The sequence below is a fragment of the Pinus tabuliformis genome, chromosome 1_2, assembly GCF_031772625.1.
Source record: "Pinus tabuliformis cultivar Carrire ecotype Pingquan chromosome 1_2, CPIR1, whole genome shotgun sequence".
NCBI lineage: Eukaryota > Viridiplantae > Streptophyta > Pinopsida > Pinales > Pinaceae > Pinus > Pinus tabuliformis.
This window is the reverse complement of record NC_142298.1, coordinates 1,305,230,446-1,305,251,217: the sequence shown is the minus strand read 5'-3', so window position 1 is coordinate 1,305,251,217 and position 20,772 is coordinate 1,305,230,446. Positions and strand designations below refer to the sequence as shown.

Sequence of the window (20,772 nt, the reverse complement as noted above, 5' to 3'; positions counted from 1 at the left end):
TTTTTGTTGCATCTGTACGGTCAGCTAACCAATAGCACACCACAACCACGGGCCCTCTTTGACTTCTACAGACCACCGTAACCCACCTACAACCATCACAGCTTACCTGCGGCAGCCACCTACACACACCACTACTGTCATCCTGGTCAAGCCCCACTTCCGTTGTCCAACCTTGACACAAAGATGTCGAGCCACTGGGCTCCTGCCACCAGCTTCTTGTCGTGTCTCTAATCTATCCACACAATAGAAGGAACAAACACAAATCAAGAATTTTCGACGCCATTTTTTACAGTCTGTACACATTTCTAATCAGTCGTATAGGGGTCGTTATACCGTCATATAATTCTAAGTATATTAAAAATAAAAATAAAAATAAAACCAGAAAATGAAAAACTAAATAAAACAATGTCCATACAAGATGGTGTTTAAATTCAATTGACTCTTAGTAAAAATTCACAGTCGTAGCCCGGGTCACATCCATACCTTGTCGTTGCTGCCATTTAATTTTGTAGCTTACGACACATCGAAACCAGTATACATCCACCCATAATTAATCCGTACATCGTGCTGCCAATTTTAAGATTTTGTACATGCCCCTCTTATTGTACTGTTAGTTGTACGAAATTCGACGTACTAAATTGTACAAGAAGATTAAGCATTGGAAATTATTAACAAGTTGTTGTATTGGTAGGATTCAAGCGTTTTCCAAAATGTCGCATCATACATCGCGACTCATATTAATTATAGGGATTCATATTAATTAAAGTATAATTCTATGGTATATGGTGGAGACTATCATTTGAAAGAAAAAATCGACGTGATAAACAAGTTGAGAAGGAATTATATAAAGTGAACTAATTGTTTTGAAGTTGTTGTAATTAATTCTTTATATATATATATATATATATATATATATATATATATAGATTATAGAAGATATATATTTTGTTAAGAACAATCAAAGATTAAAAAGATTCTGGTAGACAAATCAGAGGAAATTCCCCCCATCAACTTCTCTCAGCCTGAGATTGAAAATCGCTACCAGATACTTGCAGAATCAGCACTCATATGCAGATTTAATGGGCTTTGGCCTCGCACAGCAGATCTTTACCAATGGGTCCATTCCTCTTGGACTAAAAAATGCAAGATCTTCTTATGTTCAAAAGGATTCTTCCTGGTGGTTTTTGACTTAAATGAAGACTACCAGAAGGCCTTAACGGGAGGCCCTTGGTTCTGGGGTTCGGCTGGGCTTTTTCTCACCCCTTGGTTTCCAGACTTCGACCCTTCTACAGCTGTCATCTCCAAGCTTCCCATTTGGGTCAGGCTCCTGAATCTTCCGGCTCATTTTTGGCATTTCTCTGTCTTCTTAGCCATTGGAAATACTTTAGGACACTACCTGGCTACAAATACCTCAAGAAAGGAAAATGGTCTCTACCAATGTTGCAGGAAGCGCCCCCCCCCCCCGCGGATCCTAGGCCCGAAGCGCGCCCCGTACGGAAGCGCCCCCGGAAGCGCGCTTCCGAAAATGGCGAAGCGCGCTTCCGAAATTTTTAGACGCTTCCTGGAAATTTGGAAGCGCTGGCGCTTCCGAAGCGCCGAAGCGCGCTTCGTACGGCGCTTCCCAGACGCTTCCCAGACGCTTCCCAGGCGCTTCCCAGACGCTTCCCAGACGCTTCCCAGGCGCTTCCCAGACGCTTCCCAGACGCTTCCGAGACGCTTCCAGAAAAGCTTCCGGAAAAGCATTTAGAAAATCGTTTTTTTTTTCAATTTTAGGTGAGTTTGCTTGTTGGGGGTGGGTCCACCTTGGGTTAGGGTGACAAATGAAAGCAAAAAAAAATATAAATATAGCAGATGCTCCCTCATCTGGTCCCTTGGTTCCTAGGTTCCATGGTTCAACACCAACAGCAGGGGGTTCTTCTTCATCAGTTTCAGTGCCACGACTTCCAGAGGCACCATCTTCTTCATTGCCACCACGTGGAGGCCCGCCACCACGTTCTATTCGTGGTGGAAGGAGGAGAGATTAGTAGATATATTCACAATCTACTACTTTTTGTCATAGATTACTCATTAGACTTGTAGACTTGTGAATTTGAATTTTGAACCTTTTTGGCTTGGCGGTGACCAAGTGACATATTTTGTAAACATTATTATTTGAATTTTGGACATGACAAATGTTGACAGTTGCTCACTTGCTAGATAAATCATAATATGCTCTATGTTTTATGTTTTATAATATGCTTAAATGTTTTATGTTTTATAATATGCTTAAAAATTTGATGTATGTTTGTAATAGCTAGAATATAGATGATTGTTGTACATACTAGTAACTACAATGGAATCATGGATGCCATATCTATCTTGATTTATGCAAAAATATGCATGTTTTCATGTCTTCTACAATTAATTTGGTATTTGGGATGTTTGTTTTGAGTATAAATGCAAAAAAATATAAAAAATATATATATATAGCAGACGCTTCCGCGGACGCTTCGCTTCCTAGATTTTTGGAAAATGACGCTTCCGCGCTTCCGCTTCCGCTTCCGCTTCACTCCCGCTTCGTGCAACATTGGTCTCTACACTTACGGCAGACTGTGTGCAAAAATAGATATCAGCAAAGGACTACCGGATCAAATTAATCTCAAGTTTGGAGATTTCCATTAGACTCAGCCATTGGATTACGAGAACACAGCCTTCCGTTGTTGCCATTGTCATCAAACCGGGCACCTCTAGAGTACTTGTTCCCAGTTCATTGATAAAAAGAAGAATCTGAATCGCAAGCCCAAACCCAAGAGATGGAACCCTTTTGAGCCTCCCCGTCCTTTGGACGATTTAGATTTCTCTAGTTCGGATGAGGAGGAATCTGAAGCAGATGTGCAGAATGATGAGGAAACTGAAGCTGATATGCAGAATGATGAGATTCCGATGGACGCTCCCTCGGTCGGTCCGGCGGTTCCCTCTGACCCTCAGATTTCTCAGAAACGTTCTCATTTATCTTCGTCCTCAGACTCTGATAAGGATATTCAGCCGCCAGTGCAGAATAGTCTTCAACTTGTTATGGCTCAGCCAAACTCCACTGGGTGGGTCAAAGTGAGCAAGAAAAAAGGCAAAAAATGCCGTATTGCAGGAATTAACCCCTCGGGGTAGCTTTCTCTGCTTAGTGCTATCCTTTTGTATTCCAGTGTTTTCTATGGCCCTTTCCTTGACTGTCTCTAAGGAGCGAGGTTGATAGCCTATCACCTCCGGCTCCCTTGCTTCTCTACTTTGCTTGTATGCAAGCTTGTTTGTACTATACTTTTCTTATCTTAATAGAATTAGTCTTTATTCAGAAAATAAATAAATAAATAAAAGAAGAAGGTATATTTTTTGATAATAATAAAAAAAGTCCTGGTATAAAGGATTATAATAGGAAGTTAATTGAGGATATTAAAAGTTGGATTTATAAATCATAACATTGCCTTCCTCTTCAAAAATCTTTGTCCTCAAAGCTTACTAATGAAAGGGCTTGATCTCTTTCCCTATTTCGCATATCTTCTCGTCTATGAACTTTAATCTTCCTTGAAACTAGACAATATAATGCTTTGAGTGATAAACAAAATTGTCAGACTGAGAATGGATCTGACCATCCTAGATTAAACTTCCATTACACTACCCCTATGACATTATAATGTTCCAATTAAAATAATAAATTTGTCCCTGGCCCATAGGCCCTATGCCTCCTTAACGCACTGGAACTTTCTAACGAGTTGTGAGTCAAACGGTTGCAAGTCAAATCCTTAGGTCGCTGAGGATGTCGCCGATTTAATTCAATGCAAATTTCTTTGAAGGAGATGTGGATGAATAAACTTGAGAATGGGAAATTCGTCTGATTCATTCATACATTTTAATATATATTTTTGTATCCTAAATGGAGATATTTATATTCCAAGGCTTCTGGAGTATGTAACCTGAAGAACAAACTTTGTTCGTTCCAACCTATGGGGATAAATAGGCTAATGAGTCCCTTTCGACCTCAATTCGGAAAGGATATTACATAGAAGATGACACATTCCCTCCCATGTCTCCCTCAGAAAGACATAACCTCCTTTGGGCCCTGGATTAGCTGCCAAGTGTCGGGTTCAATATGTAACTAGGTGGGCAAGGTGGTCCAGGTATATCATCATCTCTGAATAACTGGGGCACAAGCAAGCAAATGGTGGTGTTGAAGAAGCTTGTGGCGCAGTAATCAATGATCTGCATGGATGGAGTCCCATGGCTTTGAACACTCACCCTACAAATGCCACAGTAATCTTCTGGAGGGCTTGGATGTCGTATAGGGAGGCCAAGTCCAAGATGAAAACCAACCTGCAATCATGTATATGCATCTCCTCGCCTTCCAATACAATAATTCATTACTGCAATTAAGTAAATAAGCTTGCTAATCAAGGGTAGAATTGGATACTTCATAGAGAATACATCATCTTGCTTGGTACTTAATCCTGGAACTCTTGATATTGTTTTCTTGAGAATTCGCAGAGCCCCATGGTGTAAATGTCCCATCCTCCTGTGCCATAGTTCATTCAAATCTTTATCTCCATTGCTGCCTATAAGTGCCATTGAAGATTCTAGTTGTAATCTATATCAATGTTGCACTAATCGGGAAAAAATCGTGATTAAATCGTTTAATCGCGATTTTTTCAAAAAAACAATAAAATCGAGCAATTTAATCGGAAAATTTTTTTAGTCGATTTTTTCGAAAAAAAAACGTGGGAAATTTTTTTTTTTTATGAGAAAGAGGTGACCCAAGCTACCCCTATCACAAGTAGAGGACGTGGTCTACCTCCTGTAGCTCCTAGTTCTTCAGCTTCTAGAGCACAGCAGAGTCTACTGCCAACTCCACTGACATCTACATCTAGAGGGACAAAGGAAATCAGTAGTATTAGACTTTAGTTATTTGGTTCATTTCATTGTATATGACATTATGACTCATGCTATGAGATACATTATTATATTTTTTATTGATATTTTGAGGTTGAGTTGGGACTCAGAAGTCAGGGCTTACTATTCAGGACATGATTCATTGTTATGTGTGATTTTAGCACTAGAAATGATATTAAACATCTTATATATTAGTTCTTTCATCACATTTATGTGTCAATGTATTTATTTTATGTTGTAGATGGTTTAGATATTAAAAAAATTGAGAAAAAAATGAATATTTTTGTACCAAACGATTTTTTCCCGATTATTATGATTTTTTCCGATTTTTTCCCTGAGCCGAATTAATCCCGATAACTATTAGTGCAACATTGATCTATATAGCATGTTACTTCTGATTCCAATCTCGACCTTCCTTTTCCAAGTCGAGTGTTTGACATATACTTTCTCCTTAATGAAGAAAATGTCATAGCCCTCATTTTGAAGTTGAGATATGGAGAGTAAGTTCATCCCCAATCCTGGCACATGCAGCACATTGGTTGCTCGAAGCCGCTCTCCTGCTTTGGTTTGAAAGACTACAGTACCTCTTCCTAGGGGGTACACTTTGCCTTATTTCCCATGGTGATCTGAAAATTCATCCTTTCTTCCTGATAATTTGAAAAACATTCTTGAATTCCTATCATATGACAGGAAGCTCCACTCTCTATATACCAAACCTCAAAGGAGGTAGAGCTTGCTAGGCAAGCGACTTCTTCTTCCAGTCTGGAAGCTAACATAGAATAATCGTGATCCATGTCCCTCGTGCTTTCTTCTGGAAATCTACGTGAGTCCCTTTGAGTTGATGCCTCTGCATCATGCTCCTGACCCATAGCCGATTCTTCTCTCCTGTTGTCGGATCTCTGCTCTGATACCATGTGAAAATTTCTAACCCGAAATTCTACTGCAGCAACTGATTTATTTCACCTACATAATTACACAAAGAAAATAACAATTATCCCCGGAAAAACCTAATGTGGGAAAATCGGTGCAGCAGACGAGGGTTTTATTAATCTTCAGCAAAAATTGCTTTACAATGAATGATTTTACAGAGAAACTAAGAGAAAACACCTGAAACTTTCCCCTGGAAACTTTCTGACACCCTGGAGACCCTTCTCCCACTTCTGCGTCACTTTTGTGTTACTCTGTGTGGTTCTACGTCCCTCTACGTTAGCCTGTGTGTTGTGTTACTCTGTGTGGTTCTGCGTCCCTCTACGTTAGCCTACGTGAGGGTTGCTTCTCCCCTCGACTGTGTCTCCCTCAGCGTTGTCTCTCAATGCCCCTGCATCACCTCCTCCTCAGTCACTGACTACAGCTGATGCCCTCCTCTTCCTCCACCCTACAACTCTCCCTCTGAAACCAAAGAAATTCTCTTTGAGAATCGATTTTCCATGGGATATTGAGTATCTGTCGGTGTGTCTCCAAATGATCCTCAAGTCTTCTCTTATATTTTTCCTATTGATGAACCAACGACCGAGATTAAGTCTCTAATCAACGACTAAGATTAAAACAGACTTGATTATCGTCTTTTAAAGCTTCTCAACTTTATCTTTATTAATACCCATTAATATTTTTATATTCCTAAGTTTAAAATTAGAAACCCATTACAAATATTAATTATTTTAATAACTCCACATCCGAGTGCAATTTCTCCAAACAATTTTGAGGTCTTGGAGATCTCATGTGCCTTAGCCTCTCCACCAAATTTCAAGGCTAGAGCACATCTGATGCTACCCAAAATCAACACCATGGAGTCTTGTCTATTGTTGTGGAGGCCCATGGCTCTCAACGCACACCCCACATGTGCCAATGTAGCCCTCTAGAGGGTTAGGACCCCGTATAGGGAGACCAAACCCAAGATGGAGACCACCTACAATCCCGCATAAGATCGAATGCACCCCCTAGCCTTCCAATATGACAAGTCAGCAAGGAAATCGAGTAAAAGAGCTTACAAACCATGATCACAAGTGGGAACTTCATAATGGTTTGCCCTTCAATAATAAGCATTGGCATGTGCTAATGTCTCCAAACTCCAAATGGGGTTAACCAAGTATCCCATTAGGTGGTTTCCACTTCTAAAGGGGATAATATGTCCAAGGTACATCCTTTAAAAGGTGGTGGTATATGATAAAGAGGTGAATGGAGTAGGGGATTAGAAGGGGCAGCCCTGGGCCACATGTTGGGGTACAAGGATAGCTAGTAGAAGGGAAGCCCACACTTGGGTATATAATGTATAGGAGGGAGCAATCGTGGTGCATGAGGTGCCCCAACCTTGATTTTTCCACCCTTCTTTATATGCATTTTTCCTTCTTATGAGTTTTCTTCAATTAATTGATCAGGGCTCAAGGGGTAAGAGCATGATGTGTGAGATATAGCACTGGATACCCCCTTTAAGGTAGGGCGGTTCATTGCCCACCAGGGGTTGGGACAATCATGGGTTCCTATATGATGAAAGAGGCTCATAGAACCTATAGGAACCAGGGTGATGGTCACGATGATGGGGTAGAGCTCATGTATTGGCTTTTGCCCACGTACTAAATGTGTTTGTCCCGACCATCTTTTGCATTTTGTGGTACGTTTTCCTATTGAATGTGGCCAATTTTGCTTTTGCTTTTCCTTTAAGCTGCATCAACCTTTGGGGCATCATTTCAAACCTAACCCAAGGTGTGGGCAAAGGGAAGGGGAGAGCTAGCCCTGTGCAGACCCAATGGAGGACTGTGAACCCAGGTGGGAGAAATGATGAATGGAGTAATAATGAGTGGAAAGGGGGTAATATATGTCGATGAGGGAGCGGGACCATGCAACCAAAATCAAGGTTTCCCTTGAAATACCATCCCTAAAGCCAAATGGTCAGTAAAAGAGATCTCACAGGACTAGAAATCAAGGTTAATATCCAAAAAGGGGTCTAGAGAACAAGAGCACAGACCTAATCGATTCTTTCCGCCGAATCCCCCCATTAATCCGTGCCCAGAAGTGTCCATGATAAGCAAACTACAATCCTCAATAATCAAATGACAAGGCATACCTTTAGGATTGGGAGGCCCACTTTCAAACATACAATCATGACAGATGGGTGAGGGACCACATGGCTGCCTCAAGTGGCGAAGAAGTGGCACATCGAGCTAGTTAGTGGTTGTTGGTTGCCAGCTGATAACCATCTTGGAGAAAAAATTTCTCCTAGGGATATCACCCACAAAATGGTGGGTAACAGACCCAATGGACAAATGTGGACCCAGATGAGGAAAATGTGAAAAGGGCTTGTAATGAGTGGAGGGGAGTGAGATATATGGTATCAGAGAGCGGGACCACACAACTAAAATCAGGGTTTCCCATGCAATGCCATTCCTAAAGCTAATAGCCAATAAAGGAGATCCCACGGGACTAGGATATAGGATTAACCTCCTAGTTGAGGTAAGGGAACAAGAGTACAGTCGAAGCCCTTCCTTCTTCCAAGTTGCCCAATAATCCATGCCCAGGTGTGCCCAAGAAAAACAAGCATAAACACCCAATTACATAATGAAAAAACATACCTTTGGGATTGGATGGCCCACCTTCAAACATATGATCATGACAGATGAGAGAGGGTACACAATCACTGGCTCAGATGGTGGAGAATAATAGCACATCATAGCTATCAAGTGGCTACAAAGGGCTGCTGGTTGCTGGCTGAAGACAAATCTAGGAGAAAATTTCTCCCATAGGATCACCCACAGGAGATAGCTAAAAGCTAAATCTCTAGCTAAGTGAAGATAGAAAATAAAATGCAAGTACAAGAAAGACATCCCTAAGCATGATTTATTACTGTTTAATGTGCAACTGACAGTTCAATGCCTCTGGAGAAAGACATTTTTTTAATTCTCTCATCTACTAATCTGTATTCAAAGAATCTTACAAAGAACTAAAGTCACTGCCGTTCTGCTGTTCTACTTTCCATTTATTAATTCATCTCTACAATCCATCCCATGTTAGTCTGTTTGAAATACTGTAAAAAAGTATTCCCCTTTGCCAACACAATGATCTAATAATTCACATGTCAGATTGTTCCATGTGGACAAGACAATGATATGTCCTATCAGAACACCATGTGTAAATGACAAAGCTAACACTTAACTTTTGTACTAATGCTATTCTTTTGGAGTGATGATTATGTGACCAGTAAGATGAATTTGCTTAAAAGAGGCTAATATTGACTCTATAGTTACCCAAAAAACATCAATAGAAAATCAGACAAGGTATATAAATAGAAACCATGTATTTTAAGAAAACATGCAAATATCACTTGGAGAAAGATTCAGATTCCAGAATATCACAAAACAACAATAGAGAGATACAAGCCACAACTGACCTTGTGTGAACACTGAAGTGATGGACTAAGAGGAAACAGAATAAGCAACCGGTGTATTAGGAAAGGCAGCATAGCCTTGAGCCACTTCTCCATTAACACCTTGATTTGTATTGCTGATGTAGTTCCAGTTGATAATTCACTTGAATCATACGCTTCCATCCTTCTTATGCATTTGAATACAAGGTTCAACCCCTGAAGTATACAGACCATACACTCAAGACAAGCACTATCAGGAGAAGGCACTGAGCACACTGACGGAGCACACTCTGCCCAACCCTCGAGCAAAACTGGTACAAGCGCTTGCAAGCATTCAACAAGGACAGATATCCCTGAAGAAATGGAAAAATAAAGATTCAACTAATAATTTTAACATTTAACAATGGTGCCTTGTAATATTTACCAGATAAGAAAAAAATCACCTTCATGACGCGAACCAGGATTCAAAGATTGTCCTCTAGAAATTATAAACCATTTGACCTTCTAGTTGAAAAACCAGACTTTTAAGATTGAAATGGCACTGCCCTCAAGAACTCTTAATGAACCAACGCTTAAATTCAGAGAATTTCACTGTGAAGAATTATTCAACAGTAGCCAATGAACATAAACAGTGCCTCACAAGATATTAGTTCCTTTAACATACTCCTGCTATTCTACGTATGCAGAGTCCTTGATCTGTAAATTGGACATAGACAAATAGTCAACCAGGCATATTAACACCTAGGTCTTTTTTAATCATTGTAATGAATTGCTGATTACTTTAACTTAAATCAAGAAAAATGTACCATGTATTGCATATTTATTAGCCTCACTTTAATAATGAGCATAATAGTTATGTTGCACCATGCTTCAAGGACCAGGGGTAGAGCAGACAAGAGAGGATATTTCATGGACAGCTGGACAGTGCCCCCTATTAAATTACCTTGTTGCTCAGAAGTTGTTCATCTTCAGCCTGGGAAAGCAACAGCAGATCATCTTCAGCAGAGGCAAGTAACCACAGCACATGGAGAGAGATGGCACACTTGTGAGCGTTATACTCATGAGGTCAATTTGCTTTCTGGACTCTCTCGTCTATTTATAATTTGCAGGATTTATTGTGGATTCAAGACACAGAGCGCATACCTTAAAACAACTTCTCTTGTTGTGTGTTCTTCCCTGGGTTGTGCATTTATCCTTGGAGGTTACACTTGCCATGTGGGGCCACACTAAACTAGGAGCATTTATTGCAAGGCAGGTGGATGCATTTGATTTAGAAGTTCCACTCCATGGGGAGCACTCCTTGAAGGAATTTGATTAACAGTGAAGGGCACACTCCCTGAGGCCATTCATGGCCACTTTATAACCCGTTCCTCTCCTTGGCTCATAAGATGAAGGATGGTGCACTAGTCTCTGAGCCAGCAGTGTCTTTAGTGTGCATTTGAGTCTTCTGTAATAGCAAGTACTTGCAGCCTGTTTGTTAGCTGCCATTGTAACTGTAATAGATTTATGTGATTTCTGTGCTGAAAAAGGTACCAAGGAGGAGTTTCCTAGTGATATTTGCCTAAACCTAAGAACACAATGTGAGCCCACCTTTTTAGCGTAATTTTATGTGATTATTAAAGTTGTGACTTTTTAGTCACTTTATGAGGTTCTAAAAGTACATTGTTCCTTATAATATTAGAGTGAATTTATGTTTTTAAAGTGACTTTATGAGAAAAAGGTACATGGTACAAAAATATAGTTATTAAAGTGACTATAGGGGCTCATTAATGAAGGGGGAGACATGAGAGGGGGTCAATCTGAGATTAGATCTCCACCCTTGATCAACAGAAGCTGAGATCTAATCTCAGCCCTTGATCTTAGGGATAGGGCATCTCATCATTAGAGAGACTAAAAAGGGAGAAAAGGAAATGGAGGCTCATTCATTCTTCATGCGTAGAGCTGGAGAAGAGCAAGGAGGAGAGCAGAAGGCAAGGAGGGTGAGATAGTAAGCTTTTCACTGAAGGAGAGAATGCACAGCATCGATGTACAGGCACACATTTCCAGGCTGATACAGTGGCACGCAAACCGAGGTCAGTTTTCTTCAGCATGAAATTCAAGATTCAGCACAGTTTTTGAGGGAGTCAGAGCATTACTTGTGGTCTGACAGACCCAAATTTCAAGAAGAAAAAGTCAGGTCAGAGGGTGCGAAAATCGAGGAGCTTAAGTGCTGACAGAGGCATGAATTTCCAGGAGGAAATATTAGTCTGACAGGCACGCAGATTGAGGAGAAATCGCAAGTCTGTCATCACAAATTTCGAGAACAAATTTGCAGATTTGTGGCATGATTTTCGAGGGGTCAGAGTGCTGACTGGCACAAATTCCAAGATCTAGAAAGTCTGAACAGTGGCATGATTTTCTGAGCAGAGAAGGCTGACTGTGGCATGAATTTACAGAACAGCAGTGCAAAAATCTAGGAAGCTGGCCTGAGTTTCAAAGAGGGAGATAAGTACTGCTGTGTTGTATTCAATGCTGTAATAATTCTATGAGAAAAGTAAAATAAAAATCCTCTTCCTACTGGTTTTCCCTTCGGGGTTTTTCCAAGGTGTAGTCGGCAAAAAATCTAGTGTCTAAATATTTGTGCATGCTTGTGAAATTATCAGTGTTCCACGGGGACTCACCCCCCCCTAAGGGTCTAGTTTCCTCGCTTCCCGCGCTCCGGGGACTTGGGGATGAGTAGGGGACGTTTCCCCACATTCCCAAAAATCAGGGTATGCAGGGGGACGTGCCAGGGGGTTGTTTCCCTGTCCTAAGGGGACTTTTCCAAAAAGGGGGATGAGGGGGGTCGTGAGGGGACGAGGGGGGTCGTGAGGGGTCGTGGGGGGATGAGGGGGGACGAGAGCACGCTTTAAAAACAAAAATTGTTTAAATTAACAGTTTTAATTCTAAACTAAAGTTAAACTTTAATTAATTTATAGCTAAAATTTAATTAATTTAATAGACACGTAGGATTTTAAGTTATAACGCGTAGGGCATTTGATTTAGTTTTATGTTATAACTTATAACGTGTGAACCACTGAACCCTCACACTTGAGAGTCGTAACCTCACACCGCCGTTCGGAACTCAGAACTCCAGCAGCAGTCCAGCTCCTCCCGTCCTCCAAGCAGCATCGCCATCTCCAGCAGCAGTCCAACGCCTCCCGTCCTCCGAGCAGCGTCACCATCCTAGAGCACGTAGAGGCAGAGCAGTCACGCAGTGCTGCAGCAGCCCGCCATCCTAGAGCACATAGAGGCAGAGCAGTCACGCAGTGCTGCAGCAGTCCACACGGTCGTTGGACCTTAGGCTTTTAAGTTTTTCCTCCGTCGAGCAGCAGTTGCCAGTCCAAACTTGAAACTTACAGTCCAGCAATTGCCAGTGTTGATTGCTCCAGTGAGCAGCGAGCAACAGACTGCTTCAGCCTTCAGGTAAGTGTTGAAATTTGGTACCGGAGGACAGGTGGTTCCCTAAGGCTTTGATCTTTGGCCTAGGGAAAAGTGTCCAAAAGAATTTAATTTTTCTCCTAAAGTAACTTTATAATTTTTTATAAAGTTAAATCTAATTTGAAAGTGACTTTAAGTGATAAAGTTACTAAGTCTAATTTTAAAGTGATTTTTATAAAGTCAATGAAAAATTAGAAAGGAAAAGTGACTTTGGAAATAAATGACTAAGTGGGTCTTTATTAAAGTGGGGTGAATTAAAAAATAGAAAGTGAGATTTAAATGAGCATTTAATCTCAGCCATTGATCTAAATCTATTTCAGCCATTGGATTTAGGGATCACCCAAAAGTCACTTGGAGTTATATTAAAGGAGGAAAAGGTCATTCATTCTTTCATGAGCAGATTGGGAGAAGGAGAGCAAGAGAGCAAGAGAGATTTCTGAGCAGGGAGGAGAAGGAGACAGCAGCTTGGCACTCATTCCAAGGCAGCAGTTGAGCAGATTTGTACAGCTGATTCAGCACATAGTGAAAGGCAGATTTTTGCACAAAAATCGAAGAGCAGTTTGCTGATTTTTCTGCACACAAAACGGAGGTCGTACAGCATTTATTGCTGTCCTGTTTGCTGTAATTTCCAGATTGCTGTGAGGCACGGGAAAGGAGATAAGTTGTAAATTTGTTTGCTGATTTTTTGCTGAATAATTCTCACTGTAAAAAGGCAATTTTCAGAAATAAAGAAGAGCTCTCAAACTGGTTTTCCCCAAGAGTTGTAGGGGGTTTTTCCAGGGTCAAGTTGACCAAAAATATCAGTGTTTTAATGTGTTTTAATGGCTGTTTTTAATTGCTGATTTTTATTTCTGCAATTTCCAGCATTCTGAAAAATTTCCAGAATTTGTGTTTTCAGCCATATTTATTTTTTTCAGTCTGTTAAATGTATGGTTATGGGAATGGGCATTTAACTACATGGGAGAAATAAGGTGAAACTGAAAACCGGGGTGGGAAAACAGAAAATTTTTACATGGTATCAGAGCTTGAGTGCTGAAGGGCAGTTTGGGACAGCAAAAGAAAAAAATACAGCTGCTGATTTTTTCACTCAGAAAATTCCAGCAAGCTGATTTTTCATAAACAACAGTTTTATCTTTACCTCAGCAGTGCTATTTTTCAGTTTTAGGACAGCAAGATGTCATTGGGATTGAGGGTGGAGGATAGGTTGGATGGGCATACAAATTACAGCATTTGGAATGAGAGAATGCAGAGTATCTTTGAGGAGGCAGAAGTCTGGGATATCATGGTGCATACAGCACAGCACCCTGTTGTTGTGCCTACTGATGCTACTCAGTTGACAGCTTATAATAGAAAGAACAACAAGGGTAAGAGGCTGATTCTAGACGGAATCAAAGACCATTGCATTCCTCATGTGAGAGGAAAGAGCAATGCCCATGAGATGTGGACAGAATTGTCCAATCTCTACCAGAGTACCAATGAGAACCGGAAGATGGTCCTGAAGGAGAAACTAAAGAACATTAAGATGGGTAATGATAGTGCAGCTGGATATCTCACAAAGATTACCAATGTGAGAGATGAGTTGGCAGCGATTGGAGAGGCCATTCCACCCACTGAGTTGGTGCGGATTGCAGTGAATGGCCTCCCCCGTTCATGGTTGAACTTTGCTGATGGGGTTTGTGCACGTGAGACCCTTCCCACATGGGAGAGGTTTTGGGATGATTGCATTCAGACAGAGATCAGGAAAGGTCAGCTTGGGGCAGCCAAGCCAGTTGAGCAGGATGAGGACGTAGCACTGGTGGCAGGAGGCAAGAAAGGCAAAGGGAAGAAGCAGGCTTCCACAAGCAGTGGTGGGGGCAAAGGCAAAGGTAAAGGTAAACAGGGTAACTCACAGAAGGACTATTCCAAGGTGAAGTGTTGGAATTGTCAAAAGATGGGACACTATGCAGTTGTGTGTCCGGAGAAGAAGAAGAAGAAGGGGAAGAACCAGGACGTGGCAGCTTCAGCAGAGATTGAGGACTTTGCTGGTCGTTTTGACCGAGAGTTTGCGTTCACTACGTGTGAGTCCTCTAGTACAGGATCACCTGCCACACAGGTTCAGAGGGAGCATGCTTTTCCGTCGATTAGCGGAGCATCTTCAGGTATCTGGTATGTGGACAGTGGGGCTTCACGTCACATGACAGGAGTCTGGGAGTACTTCTCAGAGCTTTCAGAGAGTGGCACTGATATTGAGGTAGTACTCGGTGATGACAGAGTTGTTAGAGCATTCGGGGTGGGGACAGTGACATTTCAGAGGGAGTCCAAACCTCCCTTGAAGGTGTCAGAGGTTCTTTATGTGCCAGGGATGAGGAAGAACCTCATATCCGTCTCAACTTTGGAGGACAGAGGATATGAGGTACTATTCAGGGGAGGAGAGGTGTTGATGTATCCCAGGGGCTCTCCAGCTGATTCAGCTAGAGTGATAGGTGTACGCCATGCAAAGGTGTACAAGTTTGCATTCCAACCCCCTTTGGCATTGAGCTGTAGTACCGACAGCAGAGCTAGCAGTTCTGAGCTGTGTGAGATTTGGCACCGCAGGATGGGACACATGTATCATGGAGCCTTGAGGACATTGCGGGAGATCACCACAGGTGTGCCAGATTTCAGTACTGATCACTTTGATACTTGCAGAGGTTGTGCGATGGGCAAGTTTGCCAAATCCCCTTTTCCCAGCAGTGACAGCAGAGCGATGGGGATACTTGATTTGATTCATTCCGATGTGAGCGGTCGGATGTCTCATGTTTCCTTGAGTGGATATGAGTACTATGTCTTATTCATTGATGATCACTCCAGGAGGACCTGGATTTATTTCTTGAAGACCAAGAGTGAGGTCTTCAAGCGGTTTCAGGAGTTCAGAGCTCTTGTGGAGACTCAGACAGGTCGAAAGATCAAGTCCCTGAGGTCGGACAATGGAGGAGAGTACACCCTTGGAGAGTTTGTTGACTATTGTGCGGAGGCAGGCATTAGGAGGGAGTTCACTGTTCCTTACAACCCCCAGCAGAACGGGGTTGCGGAGAGGAAGAACAGATCCATCATAGGGGCTGCCAAAGCCATGATACATGATCAGGGGTTGCCATTGTTCTTGTGGGCAAAGGCCTGCAACACAGTTGTTTACTTGCAGAACAGGAGTCTGCATCGTGCCTTGGGGCACATGACTCCTGAGGAGGCTTTCTCTGGGAAGAAGCCTGATCTTGGTCATCTTCATATCTTTGGATGCATTACATACTCCTATATACCCAAGGAGGAGAGGACCAAACTAGAGCCCACCGCAGAGAAGGGTATCTTTGTGGGCTACAGTGAGACCTCAAAGGCCTTTCGGATTTACATTCCTGCACAGAGGAGAGTTGTTGTCAGACGGGATGTGAAGTTCGAGGAGGACAGGGCCTTTAGGAGGTCACGGGAGTTAGAGTATCTGGATCAGCCAGACCCTCAGCAGCAGTTGAGTCAGTCGCAGGGATCCAGTGGGCAGGGATCAGGAGGATCCGGAGGTACATCTATGAGGATGTCAGGTCCATCAGTGAGCAGTGGCTCGCCGAGCCAGAGGGGTGGTGCTCCGGGCAGCATGCAGAGCAGTTCACAGAGCAGTTCACTAGGGAGTCCACTGATGGACAGTTCACACGATACCTCAGCTTCTACAGGTTTAGGTGCAGGCAGGAGGACAGCAGACAGACAGTCAGGAGTTCAGGCTACTGATGGTGATGAGGAGGAGGAGTTTCATTCTCCTATGGGAGAAGCATGCTCAGGGAAGAGGAAGCCCAAGTGGCTTCAGGACACCTTGAGAGATGCCACATCTGTTGCTGAGCCGAAGAGGCCGATCAGAGAGAGTAGACCACCTGAGAGGTTCTGTAGCTATACGGCGATGGTTACCAGCATCCTTGACTCTGAGCCTTCTAGCTATGAGGAGGCAGCTAGCCAGCAGGTCTGGAGAGAGGCCATGCAAGAGGAGTATTCTTCTATCATGAAGAATGATGTTTGGGAGGTGGTGCCGAGGCCTGAGGGCAAATCTGTGGTTACTTCCAGATGGCTTTACAAGGTAAAGCATGCTGCAGATGGCAGCATTGAGAAATTCAAAGCGAGGTTTGTGGCTAGAGGGTTCTCCCAGGTAGAGGGAGTTGATTATGAGGAGACCTTCGCTCCCGTGGCTCGATATACTTCGATCCGCTCCATTATATCGATAGCAGTAGAGATGGGTTTGAAGATCCACCAGATGGATGTGAAGACCGCATTTCTCAATGGCTTCATACAGGAGGAGGTGTACATTGAGCAGCCACAGGGCTTTGAGGTGCATGGGAAGGAGTCCCATGTGTGCAGATTGAAGAAGGCCCTTTATGGCCTGAAGCAAGATCCGAGAGCTTGGTACTCGAGGATAGATGCATACTTGCAGGGGATGGGTTTCATAAAGAGTGAGGCAGATCCGAACCTTTACTTTATTGTGATTGGTGAGGAGCCTCTCATTCTGGTGCTGTATGTGGATGACTTGATCATTACAGGTGCAGAGAGACTCATAGAGCACTGCAAGAGAGATCTTGCGGCGGAGTTTGAGATGAAGGACATCGGCTTGATGCATTACTTTTTGGGTTTGGAGGTGTGGCAGGAGGAGGGGCATTTCTTCCTGGGGCAGGGGAAGTATATTGTGGACATCCTTAGCAGATTCCACATGGAGGATTGTAGACCCATGTCGACACCGATGATCACCAACTGGAAGAAGTTTCATGCTTCGGATTCCGAGTTGGTGGATCCCACATTGTACAGGCAGCTGATTGGTTCCTTGATGTATTTGGTCAACACTAGACCAGATATTTGTTTTGCAGTCAACACGATGAGTCAGTTTATGTGTGAGCCTAGGAAGGTTCACTGGGTGGCTGCAAAACACATTTTGCGATACTTGCAGGGGACAGTGGATTATGGTCTGAACTACAGGCAGGGAGATGGAGTGAGATTGGCAGGATACACTGATTCTGATTGGGCAGGTTGTGCTTCTGATAGGAAGAGCACTTCAGGGTGTTGTTTTGGGTTGGGTTCAGCAGTAGTGTCATGGTTCAGCCGGAAGCAGCAGTCAGTAGCACTGAGTTCAGCGGAAGCAGAGTATATGGCAGCCAGTCTAGCTAGTTGTGAGGCCATCTGGCTTCGCAAGATGTTGTTTGGCTTATTTGGTCAGTCGTTGAGACCTTCAGTGATTTACTGTGATAATCAGAGTTGCATTAAACTCACGGAGAATCCAGTATTTCATGACAGGTCAAAGCATATCGGGATCAGATATCATTTCATCAAAGACTATGTTCAGAAGGGAGTTGTGAAGCTTGAGTATATTTCCACTGATGAGCAGGGTGCAGATATTCTTACCAAAGCCTTACCACGGGGCAAGCATGTCTACTTCAGAGACAAGATGAGTGTGGTGAGGAACACCTTCCTCGGTAAGAGGGAGTGTTGAAATTTGGTACCGGAGGACAGGTGGTTCCCTAAGGCTTTGATCTTTGGCCTAGGGAAAAGTGTCCAAAAGAATTTAATTTTTCTCCTAAAGTAACTTTATAATTTTTTATAAAGTTAAATCTAATTTGAAAGCGACTTTAAGTGATAAAGTTACTAAGTCTAATTTTAAAGTGACTTTTATAAAGTCAATGAAAAATTAGAAAGGAAAAGTGACTTTGGAAATAAATGACTAAGTGGGTCTTTATTAAAGTGGGGTGAATTAAAAAATAGAAAGTGAGATTTAAATGAGCATTTAATCTCAGCCATTGATCTAAATCTATTTCAGCCATTGGATTTAGGGATCACCCAAAAGTCACTTGGATCACCCAAAAGTCACTTGGAGTTATATTAAAGGAGGAAAATGAGGAAAAGGTCATTCATTCTTTCATGAGCAGATTGGGAGAAGGAGAGCAAGAGAGCAAGAGAGATTTCTGAGCAGGGAGGAGAAGGAGACAGCAGCTTGGCACTCATTCCAAGGCAGCAGTTGAGCAGATTTGTACAGTTGATTCAGCACATAGTGAAAGGCAGATTTTTGCACAAAAATCGAGGAGCAGTTTGCTGATTTTTCTGCACACAAAACGGAGGTCGTACAGCGTTTATTGCTGTCCTGTTTGCTGTAATTTCCAGATTGCTATGAGGCACGGGAAAGGAGATAAGTTGTAAATTTGCTTGCTGATTTTTTGCTGAATAATTCTCACTGTAAAAAGGCAATTTTCAGAAATAAAGAAGAGCTTTCAAACTGGTTTTCCCCAAAAGTTGTAGGGGGTTTTTCCAGGGTCAAGTTGACCAAAAATATCAGTGTTTTAATGTGTTTTAATGGCTGTTTTTAATTGCTGATTTTTATTTCTGCAATTTCCAGCATTCTGAAAAATTTCCAGAATTTGTGTTTTCAGCCATATTTATTTTTTTCAGTCTGTTAAATGTATGGTTATGGGAATGGGCATTTAACTACATGGGAGAAATAAGGTGAAACTGAAAACCGGGGTGGGAAAACAGAAATTTTTACAGTAAGTACCATTTTTTTTTCATTTTTCATTTTTTTTTGTAATTCTGAAATGTGTAATTGCGTTTTTTTTTCATTTTTTTAAATTTTTTTTTAATTTACTGTATAATCATTAATGTATTTATAACTTGATTTCTAAAAAAAATAAAGTAGAAAGTTGAAACCTCAATTTCACTGTTTTTTAATTTTTCAATTTGTTTTTGTAAATTTTAACTGTTTTTAATTTTGTAAATTTGAATCTGTTTTTGTAAATTTTATTTTTTTTAAATTGTTTATAATTTTAATTTTTCACTGTATTAATAATTTAATTTCTATTTTTTCTTGTAAATTAAAAAAAAAAATCAGTGTTCAAGAATCAAAACTTCAATGTGTGTGCTATAGCTGTAATGTTTCTAATTTTATTTTATTTTTTCATTAACCTACAAGCTGCAACTTACATTTTGATTTGTCATTCAACTTACAACTTACAACTATGAGTCTGAGTCAAACTTCTTCTGGGAACAGTGGCAGTAGCTACAGTGGTAGTGAGCCACATGATGCAGAAAAAGAAGTTCAAAGCGGTCACAAGGGATCAAGATACCAGAATAGGCACGGTGTTGATTCTGGAGGCCCACCAAGCGAGTTGGGAAAATTTGCAAAGGGGACATTTAATCCTCTAAAACCACTTCTAATCTATGCAACTAGACTGCCGAAAAATAATCCAAAAGTTGGTGGTGGCTCACGTGATTGGGTCTGCAATATTTGTGGGCATCACTTTGTTGGCAGCTATACCAGGGTGAAGCAACACATTTTGGCTATTACAGGTAAAGGAGTCAATATGTGTCCCTCAAAGAACCTGGATTCAGCTCAAAGAGAGCAACTTTGGAGGCTAGAAAGGGCAGCCACTGGAAAAGGATTGTTTTCTAGTAGACATGTTGATCCATCCACAAATATTCCACCATCCAGTGCTTCATCAAAAAAGACAAAAGCTTCCACTGGTGCATCTCGTTCTTGTGCAATGGGCGGTACAGTGTCTGGGATGTACAACATTCTAGATCGAGATGACACAGATGATGCAATTGGCAAATTTCTTTTTGCCAATGCAATTCCTTTCCATGTTGTTCGTTCTCCTTATTACAAGGAAATGATCCAAGCAATTGCAAAAATAGGGCCTTCATATGTACCACCCGAAGAACATAAACTACGAACAACAATTTTAGATAGACAAGTGCCCAAAATTAATGTGCAGAAAGAGAGAATGAGACAAACATGGTTGAGGTTTGGTTGCTCTATTGTTATGGATGGATGGACTGACATCTGAAAACGCCCACTAATCAACATCATAGTGACATCTTCAGAAGGTCCATTCTTTCTTAACGCTGTTGACTGTTCTGGAAAGCGCAAGGATGCATCTTTTCAATTTGAGCTTATTCGAGAAGCTATAGAGGATGTTGGGCCTGATAGTGTGGTGCAAGTTGTGACAGATGTAGCAGCAGTTTGTAGATCAACGGGGTTATTCATTCAAAACAAGTATCAACACATTTTTTGGACAACT

General features: G+C 41.8%; 1 protein-coding gene across 2 annotated transcripts in view; it reads right to left on the bottom strand.

The window, feature by feature from the left end:
* LOC149211007 (uncharacterized) overlaps window positions 1-20,772 on the bottom strand; it is a 467,932-nt gene that overhangs the window by 345,853 nt on the left and 101,307 nt on the right. For both annotated transcript variants that reach the window (XM_089396856.1, XM_089396857.1), the window contains exon 9: window positions 9,296-9,624. In XM_089396856.1, coding sequence (XP_089252982.1) covers window positions 9,296-9,624 — 329 coding nt within the window. The remainder of the gene's footprint in view (window positions 1-9,295; window positions 9,625-20,772) is intronic.